Source organism: Myodes glareolus, chromosome 5, assembly GCF_982192425.1.
Source record: "Myodes glareolus chromosome 5, mMyoGla1.1, whole genome shotgun sequence".
Lineage (NCBI taxonomy): Eukaryota > Metazoa > Chordata > Mammalia > Rodentia > Cricetidae > Myodes > Myodes glareolus.
Window position 1 is genome coordinate 27,092,760 of NC_142030.1, and position 20,680 is coordinate 27,113,439.

Consider the following 20,680-nt stretch of genomic DNA (forward strand, 5'->3'; position numbering starts at 1 on the left):
ACGTACCTCTCCCTGACACATTGGAAGCTTTATCCCCACTTTAGTATTTTTGGGAAGTGATTTCGATTCTTCAGCTTTGGATGGTCAGAATTGGGGGTACATGGAGGTCATCACCAGAAGATCCCTTTCTAGATTGGACAGTTTTAAACTCTTGAGTTGTCTTTCTGTATATTTGCTTCTGCTGCCCTCAGTCTACAATGTTTGTTGCTACTGACAAACTACTTTGGGAATTTGGAGATGGCTCAGTAAGTAAAGTGTCTGCTGTACAAACATGAAAGCCTAAGTTCAGATCCCTGCCCGGTCGCCCATATGAAAAGCTAGGCATGGCAATGTACGCTTGTAACCCCAGCTCTGTGTGATGGACAGAGACTAGGAGGTCACTGGGACTGGCCTGGGTTCAGTGAGAGGCCCTGCCTCAAGGGAATAAGGCGGGGAGTAGTCAAGGAGACCATGCAGCATCTTTATTTGGCTCCTGCACATGTTCACACATGCACACACACATGCTGATTAACCACACATATGCACACGTGAACACACACATCATACTTCCGCATACACAGAGAGAATATAAATAAATAAAAATAAAAACTGACACTAGGATGCTACAAGTGGTCACTCCTCAATGTCAGATTTTATTATTTTTCTTTATTTTCTCTCTATATGGGGGAAAGTATGTGTGTGGGGGGAGGGTGTTAAAGAAAAAACTAAGGTGTGGTCTCAATGCACAGTCTTAAAGGCTTAGCATTGGGAGGCTCAGGGACTCATGTGATAACTGTCTCTCCCATTCATAGTCAGTGAAATGGAGGCCCAGAGAAAGCGAGTGACTTCTCCAGACTCACATCTGGGTTATGGCCAGCAGCAATAAGGATGGTCCCTGTTGCCCGCGCAGCAGAGAGGCTGGGACGAGGCCTTGCTGTGTCTGCCGTGGACACTGATGGAAGGGAGGTGATGGGAGGGTGAGGACCATGCCTGCACTTTGTCTTCCCAGATATTGCCAACAAAGTCCTCTTGGCTCTGTTCACCTGTGAGATGCTGGTGAAGATGTACAGCCTGGGCCTCCAGGCTTACTTTGTCTCCCTCTTCAACCGGTTCGACTGCTTTGTGGTGTGTGGGGGGATCACCGAGACCATCCTGGTGGAGCTGGAGCTCATGTCTCCTCTGGGGGTCTCCGTGTTCCGGTGCGTGCGCCTCCTGAGAATCTTCAAAGTGACCAGGTAAAGATGTGGGCGCCGCACCCGTGTGTGCTTGGTTGCTGTCCCCCACCAGGTGATGGTCTCTGGGTTTACCCCTCCCCCCACCCCGTCTTGTAGACACTGGACTTCCCTGAGCAACTTGGTGGCGTCCTTGTTGAACTCCATGAAGTCCATCGCTTCGCTGCTCCTGCTGCTCTTCCTCTTCATCATCATCTTCTCCCTGCTGGGCATGCAGCTGTTTGGTGGCAAGTTTAATTTCGACGAGACCCAGACCAAGCGAAGCACCTTTGACAACTTTCCCCAGGCACTCCTGACTGTGTTCCAGGTGAGCCCTCCCCCAACCCCCTACCCCGGAAGCTCTTGTTGTGAGTGGAAGTCAGAGAGCCAGAACCTTTGCCTTCTTGGATCTGCCTACAACTCAGTAAGACACAAGGATGCCGTTTTATCAGTCATTCTCATCCCATGGTCCTCTGGGGCAGAATTTTATGTCGTGTAACTTATTTTACAGTGTCTTCCACTACCTGTGTGATATGACAAACGGAAACACTTTTGTTTGGTCTTATGAGATCTCTGGGAACTAGACTTTAAAATCTTGTCATTCATTAGTTTCTTTGCTTTCTTTATATCAGTAGGCATGTTTGTAATCCGTTATAATAGATTAAAGCCAAGAAGTGAATTTGGAAGCCGAATCTGGAATGTCTTGATGTGTAGTCAGAGGAGTCTGGATGGTAGGGGCTGTGCCAGTCTCTGCCCTGTCTGACTCTGACAGTGTCCCATGGGGGCCCTGTCGCTGGAAGAGGAGTACGCAGTGCTACCTGTGGGCTGGGGTATACTGAGCCCTCCTCCCCTGCTCTCAGCTGGGCCCCTGCTATGGTCCAAACCTGACAGGTTAGCTCCCTATGCCATCCATGCCACCAGATTTCTCTGTGATATCAGCAAACATCTAAACATCTAGTCCTGAGGAAGAGACAGGAAGCGTCATGGGAAGGGCAAGAAGCAGTTAGGCATTATAGTGGTTCTCCCTGGGCTCGCATCTGGGACTTTGATAAGTCACTTGTCCTTTTCTGAAGGAGTACAGAGTCTAGAGAGAATGATCTGGAAGGTCTCACATGGTCGTTAGAGATTCACAGAATCACAGAGTAAACATTCTGCTTCTCACAACCATTTTCACCCCCAAGAAGTTTTTTTTCTAATAACCCTATGTATATTGGTGTGTTTGGGCATTCGTGTGTGTGTGTGTGTGTGTGTGTGTGTGTACAAATCAAACTATTGCTTGTAATGAATCACAAAGAATGAAAAAACTTTATGCCTAAACACTCACTCTCACTCTCTCACTCACACACACAAAATTAAAAATAAAAATAAAAAAATTTAAAGAGCATATCTTTGGTAAACATACATTTCAACATTTATTAAATATAAATACAAATTTGCATACTAATCTATCTAATAAATAAAGAAGTCTTGGGGCTAGGTAAAGTTGGTAAGAACCTGCCACATATGAGGACCTATGTTTGGGTCCTCAGTACCCACATAAAAGACTGGGCATGGCAGTTCCTACTAGTAATCCCAGGATGTGGGGAGGACAGCAGAGACAGGAGGCTCCCTGGAGCTCATTAGCCAGACAACCTAGCCAAATCAGTAAGCTCTAATCAGTGAGAGAACCTGTCTGAAACCACATGGTGACGAGGGACTGATGAAGACACCCGGCATTGATGTCTGACCTAGACCTGCTTGTATGCCATATGAACATGTACAGACATATACAACACACACACACACACACACACACACACACACACACACTGAATACTGAAAGATGTAGAGCATAGTCATCAATTTTCAAATTAATGATATTTTGATTTTATAACCATCCTCTCCTAGGATGTCGGTTAGCATAAACATGTACACTACAAAACAGCAGAAGTATGTTTAAGGCCCTTTACAGAAACTACTGCAAATTCTGCCATATTTTGTATAACAAGTTGTTTTGTTGTTGTTTTTACAAATTTCAAACCATCAACTGAAATAGAAATTTTTAAAATCAAATATTCGAATACAGTCCAGTTCAAAGTTAACCCTACTGTGACAGCGACCTGAAGAGAAGCTATGCTAGGAAAACACTGCACGGCTGGCTTTGTTTTGTGCAATTAAGCACATGTGTTTCTGTAAGAGCAGAAAACCTAGCATGTGTGGTAGAAACGCTGCTGTTCGCAGCCTGCAGGAGTCTGCAGTCCAGGCCCCCAGGCCGCGGGAGCCCAGGCCGCGGGAGCCCAGGCCGCGGGAGCCCAGGCCGGATTCATTGGCATTGTATGGGATGAGAGTGTGCCCAGTGCTCAGTGGGCATGCTGTGAATTCAGACCTAAGGCTGATGGTTGTGCAATGCAGCTTGGGTGACTGCTTCCCGGAGCATCTCAGGCTCGTTTAAGGTTTGGTTTTTGAACTCATCTTTGTTTGCTGTGTGTTCAGAAACCTTTGATTCTTTCCAGGGTCTTTATGACCTCCTGCCACTTAAGTGACCTCGTAGGAAGTCACACCCCACAGTTTGAAACCCATGATAAACTGCAGTCTTTCTTTAAATTATTTAAAAATCGTGGCTGCTGGTTAGTTACTATTTTTTTTCTCATTTCTTTCAGGAAACACATGTTTCCTTTTCTTGCAATACATTCATATGGCACAACATGTAAGTGTTACAAAAAGATACAAAGTGGCAATCCTCCCACCCCGCCACCAGTTCTTTCTGGGCGGTAACCACTCCTCACCAGGTTCCGGAGTACTCTTAGATGGAGGATTGCTCACGGTCATTCCTCCTGCTTACTGTAGAGAGTTGGCACAGGGGGTCACCTGTCCGGAGCCTTGTTTTAATTTGCTTTCATTGTTATGAAATGGGCCACCTGCTTGACCCATAGAAGTGACACCCTCCTTCCAAAACCATCATAACAATGGGTGTGAGCTGCCATTGCTTGCGTGACCAGTCCCTTCCCAGCGTTCTGGTGGATGGGTCTGAATACATAGGATACCCTAGGCGTGTGTGAGAGAGCCGATATGCAGAACAAGTCCTCCTTGTGGGACTTCTAGGCAAATGGCCTTCCTCGTATTTGGCCCCCTGACAATGCTCTGCTTATAGTGGAATTTATTTACCCTCAGGCAGCAGCATGGAGGCTACCCGTGCCTCCTCCTTCTCTTTGCTGAGGTGGGTGTTTATCCTTCATAATTGCTGCCAGCCTGACAGGCAAAATGGTGTCTCTTTGTAATTTTCTTAGGAATAAAGTCAGGAGCCTCTTTTCTAATTATCTGCCCGTTTGCTGTCTGATTCTGGTTTGCATAGAAGATACACTCTCTTCCTAGGGGAGGGGTAGCATTTTAAAAACTGCAGTCTGTATTTATCTGATTGGATTTCAGAATGGATTGGATTACCAGGTATCATCAATAGAGAAGATTACACTTGAAACTGATTATTTCTACTCGAGATACTTTATACACGTTCATGTGACAGAATTCTCTGATTCTGAAAATGGAAAGATAAAGTTCCCTGTCTCTGAAGGACATTTGCTATGTGGAATACTACGTACTGAGTAAAATGAATGAGAAAACCTACAGTCAGGGTCTCCAGGAATATCACTGAGCGGAGAAAAGCCAGTTGTAGAAATAATGGTATGCTTAAAAGCATAAGAAAAGATACCAGTGACCCCTCTCTCTCATTCTCTTCCTCCCTCCCTCCCCCACCGCTCTGTGTGTGTGTGTGTGTGTGTGTGTGTGTGTGTGTTTTGATCTATAAGTAAAGGTACCAGAAAAACAAGTACCAGCAACAATCACTGAAAACAACACAAGAAAATCACAAGAGAAAAACAACTCTTATTTGCAAAATTAAATAATACACTGAGCTGGGCAGTGTTGGTGCATGCATTTAATCCCAGCACTTGGGAGGCAGAGGCAGGCAGATCTCTTTGAGTTCAAGTCTGGTCAACAGAGTGAGGTTCAGGACAGGCTTCAAAGCTTTGGAGAAACCCTGACTTGAAAAGCCAAAATAATAATATTGATGATGATGATGATGATGATGATGATGATGATAATGATGAGAAACGTTGAAGCTTCAACAGGATAGCAGATAGATCCATTTCACTGTGAGCTGGGCTATGAAAAACGCCGGAGGTTAGCATTACCAGTGGCGTAGGAACTCTGGCATAGCAGCTGTGGTTTGAGGCATCTGCCCGTGTCTGACCCCAGCCTTGTCTTCTCAGATCCTGACAGGCGAAGACTGGAATGCGGTGATGTATGATGGCATCATGGCCTATGGAGGCCCATCCTCTTCCGGAATGATTGTCTGCATCTACTTCATCATCCTTTTCATCTGTGGCAACTGTATCCTTGGGAACTACTGGGACTGTGGGATCCCCAGCACTGCCTTGTTCTCTCTGAATTTTCTGGTGCTTGTGATGATGGGAACAGCTTTAGGGGTTTGGAAGACAAGTGCCTTCCCCTTGTTAGCTACATGAGGCCTTTCTCTCCACACGGCCGATAGGAGCCATATAGTCTGAGTCACACAGGAACAGGTGCCGATACAGGTGCCGGTAGATAAAGGGTCTTGTGTCATGTCTCCACACAGGACAAGAAGGGAAGCCTGATGTTTGTTTATGTCACTGGGAGGTTACGGCTGCATCCATGTCACCCAGTGAGCAGTGAGAGCCCCCGATGGATTGATGGATTGTTGCAGTCTTTTTTTTTTTTTTTTTTTTTTGGTTTTTCGAGACAACATTTTTCTGTAGCCTTGGAGCCTGTCCTGGAACTAGTTCTTGTAGACCAGGTTGGCCTCAAATTCACAGAGATCCACCTGCCTCTGCCTCCCGAGTGCTAGAATTAAAAGCGTGTGTCACCACCACCTGGCTGGATTGTCACGGTCTTGCTTTGCTTAGTTGCCTTCTATAGCATGGCCTACGACCATTCTCTGGCTTGTTGATTCCTCTTCCCTCCTGAGATGGATCCTAGACCTTAGCAGTTGGCTGTTGGGTCACTTCATTTACCACCTCCACCAGCCCCTTCAGGGTCCTGGAAAGTTTGGTTGTTGTGTCTGTTTTCTCTCCAGCTTCCCCATGCCTAGCACAAACCCTACTATATGAAGAACCTACCTACCTGTGGCAAATAAGCATGTGTACAGACACGAGCACCCCATGTAATAAGCATGTATACAGACATGAGCACCCCATGTAATAAGCATGTGCACAGACATGAGCACCCATGAAATAAGCATGTATACAGACATGAGTACCCCATGTAATAAGCATATGTACAGACTCGAACACTCCATGTTCTCCACCCTTCTGATTTAAAAAGTCCTACTATGAATGAGTCCCTAGTGGTCCAGATCCCTGGAGTCCATCCATTTCCATGTTCTTTAACTCTCCACTGGACTTCCTTCAGGGTGGAGACCCTAGGGCCACCTGCCCTGCTGTCCTTAGGGGCAGTGTTTTATGCTATGAGATTCTCAGGAAAACCCTTTCTCTGCATGCCCACCACACCTCTTAGTTCTCTGGGCTCAGTTCTAGTGCCCTATCCTCCAGGGAGCTTCTGAATTCACCCCAGACTTATCCATGCCTGTTGTTCTTGTGCAGAGTCCACTGTCCACTGAGCTTCGGTGGGCAGGCCTCCTCCTCCCAACCAGAGGACAGCTTCATGGGTCAGGAGTCTGCACAGAGGCCTGTGAGGACATGGATGGGTTTCCTCCAGGCTGATGATAGCCACCCCGGAGTCTCCCATCACTGCTCTCTGGATCCATGTTGAAGCCCTTTGGAGTGTATGTCACTATACTCGGTCCTTAAAGGGCTGCCTATGTTGTCTGTCTCCACTGGAACAGATATGCTGCTGTATCATGTTAGCTCTCGTCCCCAGTGCCCAGCAGGGGCTGGCCTGCCCGAGGTGCTCTGCCTGTCTTTCTGAATGAATCCACAGCGCACCCCTGTTTAGGAAGTCTGGGCCATGCCTCCGAATGCAGGTGATATAATGATCCGGATTTGTGCTCCATTTCCCACAAGTTTAGTGTCGTTTCAAGGCCAGGAATGGGATTATCTCTTCAGGAGGTCCATTTAGAGACATACTTGATACTCTTCCCAGGGCTGACCCTGTCTAAGCCACCATTGCAAAGCCTGTCTGAGGAGCTTCCGTGTTTCCCATGCTATCTTCAGCCCAGGGCAGGTGCTTTTTCCCAAGTTTCAGCATGTTTCTGTCCTCTTGAAAGACTTAGGCATGGCACCCCTCATAGCAATCTTACCATTAGGTTCTTGTTAGCTTTCACTGATATATGTGTTCAGCAGCCCACCTGGAAGTTTCTAATACACAAGGCACCATGGGGCCCCAGTCTACTGCTCCTGTCTCCCCTATGCTCCGCTCCTGCTGTAGACTGAACATCAGGCTTAAGGAAGCAGCCACCCAGCACAAGACCTTCTCTTGGATGACCCCCAACTCCCTAGACTCCTCAGTTCATAAACACTAGTGAATAAGAACGTAACTGCATCTTCTGACTCGAGGTTCTCATTAGAAAAACTTCTGTTTTTCTAAAAGCTCTACAAAACACAATCAGTTTTATAATTTCAAAAATTAAAAGCATATTTGCCTGATACATTACCATTTGCAAAATTATGTTCAACCCCGAATCTAGCCACAGTGGGGCCTTCAGAACCCAGCCTAGCCACCCCTGGCCAGAGATCTAGCTTATCATCCACAGCGGGTATCCGCAGACTGAAGAGTGAAGGAACTGACCACAGGCTCTGGAGCCCACGTTAGAGGAGAAAGCCTCCTGCTATTTTGTGCAATGAGATTATTGCAATCACGTGAGGTCTTTGAAGGCCTCTGGTTTGTGAAGGAATCCCTTGAATATGTGTGTTACAATGTATGCTTTCAAAGAGAAGAAATCACGCTGTGCTCCACGAAGGTACAGCAGTATATAAGCAAGGAGACAGTAAAATGTGTGTTTCAGTGGGTCTCTGTGAATATCCAGGAGAACAGGTATCTGTGTTTTTCCCTTGTTTTTAAAGGTGGAATTTTACCAAGTTCTCCAGTAGTACTGAGTATCACACTAGGGTCAGTCACCGGCTCCCAGCCGCCACAAGCAGAGGAGTGTGACATTGCCGTTATCAACTGTTGCATTTAAAAACATGTTGTACCCTTAAGATTTTCAAATTAGATATCCTGCTGAACGTGTTCTTGGCCATTGCTGTAGACAATTTGGCTGACGCTGAAAGTTTGAACACTGCTCAGAAAGAGGAAGCTGAAGAAAAAGAAAGGAAAAAAATTGCCAGGTAATCCTGTTTTCACTGAGGCGTTTTGCCAGAGGTGCTAGGAGCGCCCAGCTGTGATGCAAAGGGTGCTAGGGACTCAGCCATGCTTCCCAAGAGCTGAGGTGATTATGGATGACCATGTGGTACCAAGTGAAGAGAAGGGACTCTTGGGTAGAAGCCAGGCCCGTGACTCTTGTCCTCAGAGCGAAGAACAGAAATCACACATCTCTGCACTTAAAGAATCCCTGTAGTTAGTTTTGGTGTCGTGAATTAAATAATACATCCAGTACTGATTAGCTCTCAGCCGAGGATTTTAATAAGATTTAATGGCTCCATTGCATTCGATGAACAGGAAGCCCTAGGTTTGTGTTGCCCTACCGTCTTGTCGTCAATGTTTCCAGTTGAGGTCTGGTCCCTCATCCAGCACTATTGATTCAGAATCCTGGCTAGCCCTTCAGTACACAGCAGTGTGGTTATTTGGTTTCTTGTGTTCTTTTCTCTGTAGAAAAGAAAGCCTTGAAAACAAAAAGAACAACAAACCAGAAGTCAACCAGATAGCCAACAGTGACAACAAGGTATTTTTTTCCAAAATAACTTCTATGTTTCAAAGTGATTCTGTACCACTTACACCGGGAAAGCATCTTTGAGTGGGACATTCTGCTATGGAAAATACAGCCTACAGTATAGGAACTGAAGTTTCTGATTGAGTTAGAGAAGGAGCTGATTTGCCAACATTATACTGTAGGATGTGGACATTCGAGCAGTTGGGTTACCTGTTTTGTTTTGAATTGCCACTACATGGTCAGATGTAACCCATGGTTATGATTCTGTTAGTGTCTTCTTAGTGGAGGATACAGTCAGGGTTTTTAGTAGATGACTGTGTTCTCAGACATGACTGTGGAGTCCAGGTGTGCTGAGAGGCTTGAAGGCTGCACTATCAGCTTCCTCACACTGATGGCAGCGCTGGACATTTCTGTGATGTGTTTGTTCATCGAATTGATAAATCCCGAGTAGAGAGTTGCATATCAAACACTAGACTACCTCCATATAGTTCACAGTCTAATTGAGAGACAGGAATCTAAATATGGTTCTCACACAGTATATGTGCCTGCACTGGCATGCACAGACACTGCCCACTGACTGGGACCCGAGCGGTGGCCTATCTCTTTCCTGCTCTTGGGCCTTTTGACTGAAGCAGAATCTCCAACTGCTATCTCTGCACATGTACACGTGCATGTGAGCACACACACACACACACACACACACACACACACACACACATACTCACACTCATGCATAAGAACCCTCATACTGCCAAATGGTAGACCGGCCCTCTGACTTTGGCCCTTTGAAGAACATTAAGTCAGCATTCCCTCTCCTGTCTTAGGTTACAATTGATGATTATCAGGAGGAGACTGAAGATAAGGACCCTTACCCACCCTGTGATGTGCCAGGTATGTGGAGCAGAGAGGCCCAGAAGTTTGGAGATAGGGGACGAGGAGTCCACACTGGGCTGCCGAGGCCACCAAGGCCATGGGCCTCATTGTCTTAGAGAGCAGTTTAGCTCTGTTTGTCCCCGAAGTCACAGGGAGCACAGACGGACTTAAACCCCAGGTTGCGGAAGAGGAGGAGGGGCAGGTAGGCACAGCTCTTGCTGGAGAAGTGGTTGTTGGGTGTCAAAGCCTGAAGGTAAGCAATGCCTGTGACTGGAAATCCACAGATTTTTCCAGCTAACACTGAGCAAGGGGGTGGTGGGGAACCAGACAGATGTTGGAAGGATGGCAGGGAGGCTCTCGCCTGTGCCTGTGGTCATGCTGTGCCCTGGAGGATGCCTCCTTCCCATGTCTCATAACTCAGTGCACTAGGCATGATGGGTATTTACCCCCTGCTCATGTGGCCCATTCTCTGAAGGAAAGGGAAGGTTTCAGTTGCTGGAAACCGTAGATGTTGTTAACGTGTAAGCCATGTTTTAATGTGAAATTGAGAACAATAGTTCAGACCCATATATAATCTTTCACACCTATTAAAAAAACATTCCATTTAAAGTAGGTGAAGAGGAAGAGGAGGAAGAGGAGGATGAGCCTGAGGTTCCTGCTGGTCCTCGTCCTCGCAGAATCTCAGAGTTGAACATGAAGGAGAAGATTGCACCCATCCCCGAAGGAAGTGCTTTCTTCATTCTTAGCAAGACCAACCCGTAAATACTTTCTTCCTAATCCCGTTGCTGCCCCGTCTCTACAGTGACTCTTGAGGGTAGTGGGGATGGAGTAAAGAAAAGTGGTTCACCGCCCTGCTCCGATCCTGAGTGTTCCTGGGCACCACAAGTTCCCGGCAACCCCTCCTCTTTTCTTTGCCTTAGACATGCATTTAACCTGAGGAAGTGTCCTGTTCCTGTGGGGGTATGACAGAGTCCTGGAAGGAGCCTGCTCTAGAATCCCTACCCCCACCTCCCTGCATGGGAAGATCCATAGGGCAGTGTCTAGCTCAGTAAGGTGTTATGATGGGGTCCATATCTGTCCTGATGTGTACACTGGCCACCTCTGGAACCCTTTCTTAACTAGTGGATCTTGTCTTTTTTTTTTTCTTTGAGACAGGCTCTGTAGCTCTGTAGCTTTGGAGCTTGCCCTGGAACTAGCTCTTGTAGACCAGGCTGGCCTCAAACTCACAGAGATCCGCCTGCCTCTACCTCCCGAGTGGGATTAAAGGTGTGTGCCACCACCGCCCGACTGGATCTTGTCTTAATATGCTTGGTGGAATACGAATTTGCTCTGCAGGTTCTACACAGCATCTTCATGTTCAGATCCTTCTAGGTGATTTTCCCCCTTGTTGAGTTTTATGGTGTTGCTCGCAATGTTTTGTAGGCTGTACACGTTTGACTCAGCGCCACGAAGATGCTTAAAATAGCATTTCTCATATTAAAATGATAAGGTGCTCACCAGGAACATGGGGATGACTCATAGGCCGGGAGAGGAAGAAGTCTTGTTTACTAGCTGGTTTCTAGGTTTAAATCGTCTGGGGTTAAGTGGGCTGCCAGGGGAATAGGTAGCTCCTGGGAGGGGTTCTAGAAGAATGGCAGAAGCAGTGCTTGGCTGTCAGGAAGGAACACTGTGTGATTGACAGGCCCTGCAGAGACTCAGGTGGGAAGCAGGGCAGGCTCAAGTCCTTACAACGTTGACAGCTTCATGATCTTTACAAAACTATTTTGTTGCTATTGTGTGTGAATGGCGGGAGGGCACATGTGCCACCGTGTGCAGAGTTGGAGGACAGCTTTACTGATGTGGTTTTCTCTCCGCTTTGTGTTGGTTCTGGAGTTGAACTCAGGCTGTCAGACTCGTATGCAAATTCTTCACCTGCACAGTTATCTGGCCCACCCTGATGACCTCTGTACAGCTCCTCACTGAGCATCCTTTAAAAAGAAATCAACAGAAAAGACTGGCACTGTTGGTGATGCCTGTAGTTCATAGCGCGCGCACGTGTGTGTTTGTGTGTGTGTGTGTGTGTGTGTGTGTGTGTGTATGTGTGTGTGTAAGGAACGGGCTCATTTTCCTAGAAGTCAAGAGGACCCCTGTCCCCATTGTCTCAGAACGTCTTCTCCAGGCCCAGCTACTACAGTGTGCAAACCTTCCAGGAAGTGCCGAGTAACCCAAGATGGGGGGGACTTGAAATGAGAGGTCACCATCATATAAAGGTGACTCAGTTTTGACAATTAAAAGTTATTTTTCCCAAGGTAAAAGTAACTCTTTAGATCTGAATATTGAGAGTAGGATGCTTTGACCAGCTCCATGGCACCGCAGGGGAACAGGAGAGATTCTGATGGGCCCCATGAGCCATCATGAAAGACCTGGGTCTGGGTTGAGAGACCCAGCTGCCCTGCTTGCTTCTCAGGATTGCAGGATTCAGTGATAAATCCATCACAGCATGCAACGAGAGCCTTGCATGTGAACAGGCAATACAGCACTCTGCTTCACCGTCTAAGGAGTACCTGTGGGTCGGTACTGAATTAGAAATATGACATTGATGGGCAAGAGAGAGGGCTCAGTGGGTAAAGGTGCTTGCCACCAATCCTGAGAACCTGAGTTTGATCCGTTCATATCCATATGAAAGGAGAGAACTGACTCCCCAAAATTGCCTTTTGAATTCCACATGCATACTATGGGATCTGTGCCCCCCCCCACACACACACATGAAGAAGGGAGAGGTGAGAAAAGAGTGAGAATAGACAGAAGTAATAAAGTATTCTAAAAATAGGACATTTAGTAGAAATAAATTTCCAGACAGCAAGAGACTTCAACTCACTCTTGTTGCAGGTCATATTTGCAAGACAATTCCTTTGTGGATAAAGAAAGGAATGTGTCCTAGTCTTTGTGTTAAAATAAAAACTTGGGGCCAGTTAAATTCGACAGTTTAGTGGAGCAGCCATCAGGCAGAAGCCATCCCATGACCTGTGTCCTGCAGTGTGGCGATGTCATCATGGACAGACTCCGAGGTGAAGGAGCGTCCCCTTGTCTGGCCACAGCACTGCCTGGGCCGTGCTTGCGCATAGGCTGTTCGCTTGGCAGCCCATGACTGGCCGAGACTTGGAGTCTCTTGCAGGAATGTCTTCCTATGCTAGGGCCTCCAGTTAGTTTGCAACTAAGTTGGGTTGTAGTTTGTTGTGTAGTTCACTCAAGGAACTTAATTTGGCCCAGTCTTCTTTCATAAGTCAGCCTTTATGCTGTGGTAGAAAACAATGGGTGGTAGAAATGCCTGGATGTGAAATCTACCCTGGTCCTTACTAGCTTCATTACCTTAACATATCCTTCATATCTATAAACCTCAGTTTTCTCATATTTGTATGTGTATGATTGTTTTGCTTGCATATATGTCTGTGTGTCACATGTATGCAGTGCCCACAGAGGCCAGAAGAGGGCATTGGAGAGGTTGTGAGCCCCAATGTAGGTGCTGGTAACTGAACCCAGGTCCTCTGGAAGAGCAGCCAGTGCTTTTGACCGCCGAGCCATCCCTCTGTCCCCAGTCCCACCTTTCATCTTTGGGAGGACAGTAACCCCATGTGTAAGGATTTGATGAAATGGTCTCTGTGGAACTCCCAGCCCCAAACTGCTCACACCACAGGCTAGCTGTAGGCTTTGTGGGACTAGTGGTGGGCGATAGTGTTCTTCCTGGATGGAAAACAAAAGCATTCTAGCCTTTGGCCAGCCCCCTCCTGGTTCTCCTCCAAGAAGCCCCCAAGCCTGGAGGAGCCCTTCAGGCACAGGCCTGCATCCATGCGGTGCTTTTCTCAACAGGATCCGTGTGGGCTGCCACAAGCTCATTAACCACCACATCTTCACCAACCTTATCCTGGTCTTCATCATGCTGAGCAGCGCCGCCCTTGCTGCCGAGGATCCCATCCGCAGCCACTCATTCCGGAATACAGTAAGCCTCTGAGAGAGATATGGGTAGGACTGCCCTGGGGGTCAGCTCCAGCCTGTTTGTGTCAGGGGCCATCCTGGATGGGGCCCAAGCACGGGAGCCTGGGGCTAGGGCTTCTCAGTACATGTGCTGATTGCTTGCTTTCTCTGGACGATGCTGGTGGAGATGCTGACTTACTTAGAAGCCTCTGCTGACTGTCAGTGTCTTCAGGGACCTCTTTGTTCCTTTTTCCTTACACTGGGGTTTCCCTTTCCCCACCAGAGGAACAGTGATGACTCCTTAGAGGTTTAGGTCTAAGGGGAGAAGGTGAACTTGAGTCCCAGAATGCCATAGGTCGGGGATCTCTGCTCTCTGGCTAGTGAAAAGAATTCCTTCTCTCGGGTATTTACATGAGGTCTCTCAGCTACTCTGCTGTGAGAAGTATGGGACAGGAGATGAGGGCAGCTTGAAGGGGTCAACAGGCAGTGGTTAAATTTTCAATTCTTCACCCAGTGTTGTAGCTTACAGATGGGGCCACTGGTGCATCCATGTTAGAGCATACATGTTTCTAAATTAGTGTTTGCTTCAGTCTCTCTTTCTTAGCGGTTTATATAACTCAGCCCTGAAGAAACTTCAAAGACATGTTCAGACAGCTGTGGGCCTGTCCGGTGACCGCCAGGGCGCTGCCCAGGAGAGGCAGCAGGAGCTCAAGGCTGTTACACCTGCCTGTCTCCTCTGCACATCAGCTCAAGAGAGATTTTAGGATTAAGACACATTGACCAATCAGTGTCCCCGACTTTGCCTCGATAATCACACCCTCATACTGTAGCTCCCGCTTTCCAGTTCCTGTCAGGTGACAAAGACTAGGACTTTCCCCTGAGGCTCAGGAGGAAGGAGTCTGTGTCAAGATGAAGGCACCGAGTCCGCCTCAGTCCACCCTGACAGACATGGCTTTGATTTAGAGATTCTGAAGGCTAGCTTCGTTATGCATTCCAATGGAGGGAGCACCCCTCTGTCGTGGAGTTACATCAGGAAAATGAAGCATGAGGCAGAAAATGTGTCTGGAGACAAATCATGTTATCATAGGTCAGGAGCCAGTCCAGGCTAAGTGCCCACGAGGAATGGTTTATGTTTCTTCTTATCATAGTCTTTTTCCCGTGTGTGTGTGTGTGTGTGTGTGTGTGTGTGTGTGTGTGTGTGCTGTTCCATCACCGCAGTGTTTCATTTGAACAGTAGCTGAGTTTTTAGTGGCGAGGGAAATAGAGGCTGCGTGAAGAAAGTACTTCAGCCTAAGACCTTGGATTCGCCTTGGGTGTCACAGCAGTGTGACGGCAGGTACTTTTCAGTGACGGAGGAGGGGATGAGGGACAGGTGGTTGGGGTCTGATGATCAGCTTGACACAGAATTCTTCAAGCGATGTCTCGGAGTCCAGAAATGGACTCCCCGACTTCCGTAGAAGACAGGCACAGGTCCCTCTTCTGTGGAGGAGAGGCAGTGTGTGCTCCAATGGTGGCTCCAACAGAGGAGACATAATGAAAAGAGTGAACCTAAATGATCTCTCCAGTCCTCCCAACACTGATATCTTCAGTTCTTAAAGCTGTTGATGGACTGGCGAGATAGAGCAGCAGGTGAAGGCGCTGGCCACCATGCCTGACCACCTGAGCTAAGTCCCTGGGACTCACAGTCAGAGGAGAAAAATGATAGCTAAAAGTTGTCCTCTGACCTCCGTGGGTGGATGGATGGATGGATGGATGGATGGATGGATGGATGGATGGATATAGACAGATGGACAGACATGCAATAAAGCCATTTCCATGAGATCAGCACATGATGCAGGTTTGTGTAGTGGCAGCCTTAACTGTCATCTTTCTAGTTGGGAGTCATAGTGTCAGCAACACACCAAGTAACTCTGTTGGAGCGGTCAGAACCGCCTCTGAACCTTAAAGAATCAGGAGCTCACAAGACTCATAGATACTAGGTGGGATTCAGGGATGCTGGTAGAGAGGCCTATACTAAACATTGAAACTCAAGGTCAGTCTATTCTTCCTATGAGCCCAGAAAGGCAAGGACCAGTCTTAGGAGAAAGCAGCATTGGATATGGAGTGTGGCAGGAGGAAGGCACTGAATACAAACCATGCCTCACAAACTGAACCATTCTGGCGTATGAGGGTGGGGTGGGCAGATCACATGATAATTAAATCGTCCTGGGCCCACGGGGACACATGAAACTTTTTGACTCGATTTTATGCCATTAGTATCTTTTTTATTTATATTTTGAATATTTAAAATGTTAATCTTTATGGTGCAGGGAACAGATCCCAGGCCTCACTGTCAGGTAGCAAGAGCATCTCACACAAGTCTACACCCTCAGCCACACCAGCCTTTCTCCACTAATCTGAAGCACAGCTAGATGGCAGCCTCTTTCACTCAGCCACATTCACAGCCGCGACTTGTGTAGGATTCTCATTTATCAGGGGCTGTGAGTACTAGTAGTTCACCCAGCGGGAAGGCTATTAACACAGGACTTTGAGAAATTGGCCCCTGTGGGCCAGAATAGGAGAATCCAGTCAGCCTGAGCAGGTAAAGGAGGTGAGACCCCAACATTCCCTGGCGGTCACAAAGAGGAGCCACATATGGGTGAAGTGGGCCCTTCGTGTATCTCAGCGCTCCTGAGGATGGTCCTGCCTGGGAGAAGGGTCTCTGGCCACAAGTTGGGGGTTCTGCCCATGGGCGGGGGTCTGCCGCAGCTTACCGGGGTGCCTTGTTCTGATTGCCACGTGTTGTGCCTTGCAGATACTGGGTTACTTTGACTATGCTTTTACAGCCATCTTTACGGTTGAAATCCTGTTAAAGGTAACGCATTTCCCTTGACCCCCTCCGCTACTGCAGCCGCAGCAGTAACGGTTGCGCTCTCCGCTTCCCTTCCAGGTGCTAGGCTACGCAGACTATGTCTTCACTGGTACTTTTGCATTTGAGATCATTTTGAAGGTAACGGGCCAGCCAGCTGTGTGATGCGGCCCGCTCCTGTGGAAGGCACAGGAGAGATGCGTGAAGTGCTTTCAACTTTTTTTTTTGTTCTTCTGTGGTGAAGCTCAACTTTTTTTTTAACTACTGGATATTTTTCCTGTGACCATACCAATGTGTTTTTGCAGTTTTTCTTTTAGCTTTGAGTGCATGCAGGAGCTACTTTGGCTTCACATTTCTAGTTGGAATTATATTTTTGTTCCTTTAAAAAAAAGTCCTCTGAAATTTGTTCACTACTAATGGACATAGGGCTCTGTGTGAACTTCCCTTTCCCCTTCCTGGCATCAGGTAAGAGGAAACGCACTAGTGCTATGACAGGAACCACCCTCTCCTTGCTCCCGGGACTGCAGTGTGGTCCCTGTGTTCTTGAATAGGAGCACACTATTTGCTTGCAACAGCTCTTGCAAGATAAGTTGGGTCTACTTGTGTGGAGATGTCCTGCATCTGTTTCAGTGGGATGGGCCTACATCTGCACAAATCAACGGTGTATCTGAATGTACTGCCCATGCATGCCCTAACAGGTGACATCAGTGTGTGTTCTCTGTCCCGACTGTGAGCACCCCAGGGGGAAGTTCCTTCCTAGATAATCAGAGGTCTGGAGGCACAGCTAAGAGCCTCCAGGAGTTGGGCTTTCTGATTTGATTGTTACAGCCAACTCCTCGTGGGAAGAAGCTGAGAAATGAATTTTTAACATAGTTGTCTTTAAAGTATTTGGAAGTTTCTGTGTGTGCATCTTTAAAAACATGTACTTTGTGTTGGGCTATTGGGGATGCGGGCTCCTCACAAAATCTTCTGCTGAGGAAACCTCAGTCAATGTGGGCAGGGAGCATCCCCTGTGTCACTGATGATGAGTTCAGAACCACCCACCCCAAATATGTTCAGCTCTGTTTCAAATCTTAGAGAACTTGAAGTTTTCTTACCTGCAGGTAAGCCAGTATTTTCAGTTTTAGTCCTCCCTTCATCATGGTGGAGCAGTGGCCAAGGTTTACAGCCCTGCTGTAAGGTCTGTGGTGCAGAACACACAGGACCCCACCCCAGGTCCTTGTTTTTGCCTTTCGCTGCCTCTCCCTTAGGCTGAATGAAGAAGCCTTGTTCCACTGGTGACTTGAGGCTCTGTTTACCGTCTGCCTTTCTGAGTTGTCGGATGGACACTCAGTCATGGGCTTTGGGCCAGATGCAATCCTGGGTTAACACTGTATCTTCCCATCTGGAGAACCTGCCCCTTGAGTTCTTCCTGTTGCCAGCAGAAACCGCACTAGTGCGCCCACGCTGTGTGCTCGCTGCTTAATGTGCAAACGTACCTGGCGCTTAGTTGTAGCATCCTCCAGCCACCTCCTTGCTACGCCTGAGTCTCTCATCTTGGGAGAGACGGGAACTGGAAAATCATTACAACTGGAGCAACTAAGTTAAGGGGGAAAGGACCCCAGGAGCGCAGGAGCCGGGTGCCGCCTCCAGCTCCCGCTGAGAGAGTTTAATGAAGACAGTATGTGCTCCGTGACCTTAGAGAGGCTAGGCCAGTCCTGGATAGGTAAACTCAGCTTGGCATTCTCACCGACATAGCCACATGCAGTCTGCCCTAGGCAGGCTCTTTGCACGTGCCAGAGCTGCGTTCTTACTTGAATTCTCTCACTAGACGGCTACCCCTGTCCGTTTTTTTATAGCTCACTTTGAAGTAGGTCTCACAGTCACTCAGTCCTATTGTGTTTGTCTTCCTTGTGGGCAGTCATTAACAGAGTTGTGCTCCTGTCAAGATTTTGTGAAGAGCCCAGGTTTTTTGTTTAATAGTTTTGGACCCTGGAGGGGAGGAGGAGGAAGTAAATGGCGCCTGATTCTGTTTACAGATGACAACTTTTGGAGCTTTCTTACATAAAGGGGCTTTCTGCAGGAACTACTTCAATCTGCTGGACATGCTGGTTGTTGGAGTGTCACTGGTGTCATTTGGGATTCAGTAAGTATTCAGAAGGAATTGGACATACGGAACTTGAACCTAATTCATTCAAGCTGGGTGCCCCATGTCGAACAGCGCTGGGGCCATTCAATGCTTTCCTAGTTCTGTCTTTTTGTTTGTCTGTTTGTCTTGTACCTACTGCTAGGTTGAGTTTATTGTTTCTGTGAAACTGGCTTTCATCAGCAGATGAAAAACATCGTGACTAGGAGAGAGCAAACTGGGTTCTCCTCGGGCTTGGTCCGAGACTCAGGGTCTCCTCTCTGGGTGGCAGTTTTCTTTCAGTGCAAGAGCTTGGCCTTGGTGAGCTCTGGGGACCCGTTCCGTTCCACTTCCTGTGCTTGCAGGATACAGAGCTGCTACAACCTTTGGGGGCAGTCAAGAGTTTCTGGTGGGGCTGAGCACGGCCTTTTTACCCTATGCAGTCCCTGGGGCAATCCACCATGGTTGCAGCTTCTGCGACCTTACTTAAGCCTCCTGCTGGCCTTTGAGCAATCTCTGCTCTGGCCCTGCCTGCTAGTACCCAGTGTGAGCACACATGTACGTAATAAGTCCCATAGCGAACGGGAACTGGAGAGGACTATACACTAGGCACAGTGAACGCGCTGATCTCGACCACTCTGTGGGAAGAAGGACCCTTTATTTGAGCATCAATGGCCGGGCTGCCTCTGGGGTGGGGCAGAGAACAGTGACTGGAAGGAAGAGCCTTGTCAGTTTTATGAGACTAGGTAGCGGCAGGAGAAGGGGTGTCGGCCAGAACGGCCTGAGAATTAGCCGGTGGACCTTGGCCTGCTGCAGGCTGTTTGGGTTAATCAGGAACCCTTTGCACGAGGTAGTTGACCATTGGGGCAGATAAGGGAAGTAATGGCTTTTCTTGACAAATAGAAACCCAACTTCTGAGGAATACTAGGTTTAGGTTATGTTTCCTAAGTTAACCTAAGTTTAGTCAACTTAGTTAAGTTTCCTTCTGCTTATCCGGTCAGCGTCCAGTGTGAGCTGAGCCCAGGCTGTCGTTGGGGACATTGTCAGCCGCACTGCTATTTAGGGGCCCGCTTTGGCCCTAACAAGAACCAAGGATTCCGGCCTAGAACGGCCATCCTTGTTGTCGCTGCAGCTGCTGCTGCCTGGGGAAGAAGTTCCGGATTCATTTCCCAGTCGAAACTTCGAGCTAATCCTTCCACAGTTCTTGTCAACACTCAGGCTGTCCCTGCTCTTCCCTCTTTTCCTCGCGCACACTTCCTCCCAAGCCGGTGCTGCAGCCACACCCAACTGATTAACTCAAACAGCCTGCAACAGATCAAAGCCCTCATGCCAACTCTCAGGCTGTCTGGGCCTCACCACGACCTGTTGTTCCCTTCTTGCTAACTCTCAGGCTGTCTGGGCCTCACCATGACCTGTTCCCCTCTTGCTAACTCTCAGGCTGTCTGGGCCTCACCATGACCTGTTCCCCTCTTGCTAACTCTCAGGCTGTCTGGGCCTCACCACGACCTGTTCCCCTCTTGCTAACTCTCAGGCTGTCTGGGCCTCACCACGACCTGTTCCCCTCTTGCTAACTCTCAGGCTGTCTGGGCCTCACCATGACCTGTTCCCATACAACTGATGAGGCCTTCCCAGCTGCCCCTAAGGTCTTGTCCTCCTTCCCTTGCTTGGAGGAGAACACTGTTTACCCACCCCCACGCATGCTCCGGGATATGTGTTGCTTAGGGGGTGCTGCCCATCTCGCCTACCAGATTTAACGCCCTAGCATAGGTCCCCAAACTTAAACACTGAAATCTAAATGTCAGGAGACTAGTGTTTACATCGAAATAATGAGGTCAGTTCATAAATGCCTCTGTGAAGGCAAGCTGTGTGTCTGATGT

General features: G+C 48.0%; 1 protein-coding gene across 17 annotated transcripts in view; it reads left to right on the plus strand.

Moving 5' to 3' along the window:
• Nucleotides 1–20,680, plus strand: part of Cacna1d (calcium voltage-gated channel subunit alpha1 D) — a 313,753-nt gene that overhangs the window by 229,148 nt on the left and 63,925 nt on the right. For 16 of the 17 annotated variants that reach the window (XM_085687762.2, XM_087906190.1, XM_085687761.2 and 13 more), the window contains 10 exons: nucleotides 989–1,214; nucleotides 1,311–1,518; nucleotides 5,435–5,555; nucleotides 8,371–8,485; nucleotides 8,970–9,039; nucleotides 9,852–9,918; nucleotides 10,511–10,658; nucleotides 13,747–13,876; nucleotides 16,646–16,705; nucleotides 18,718–18,824. In XM_085687762.2, the coding sequence (XP_085543888.1) occupies nucleotides 989–1,214; nucleotides 1,311–1,518; nucleotides 5,435–5,555; nucleotides 8,371–8,485; nucleotides 8,970–9,039; nucleotides 9,852–9,918; nucleotides 10,511–10,658; nucleotides 13,747–13,876; nucleotides 16,646–16,705; nucleotides 18,718–18,824 (1,252 nt within the window). The remainder of the gene's footprint in view (nucleotides 1–988; nucleotides 1,215–1,310; nucleotides 1,519–5,434; nucleotides 5,556–8,370; nucleotides 8,486–8,969; nucleotides 9,040–9,851; nucleotides 9,919–10,510; nucleotides 10,659–13,746; nucleotides 13,877–16,645; nucleotides 16,706–18,717; nucleotides 18,825–20,680) is intronic. The other variant, XM_087906191.1, reaches the window with a different exon arrangement.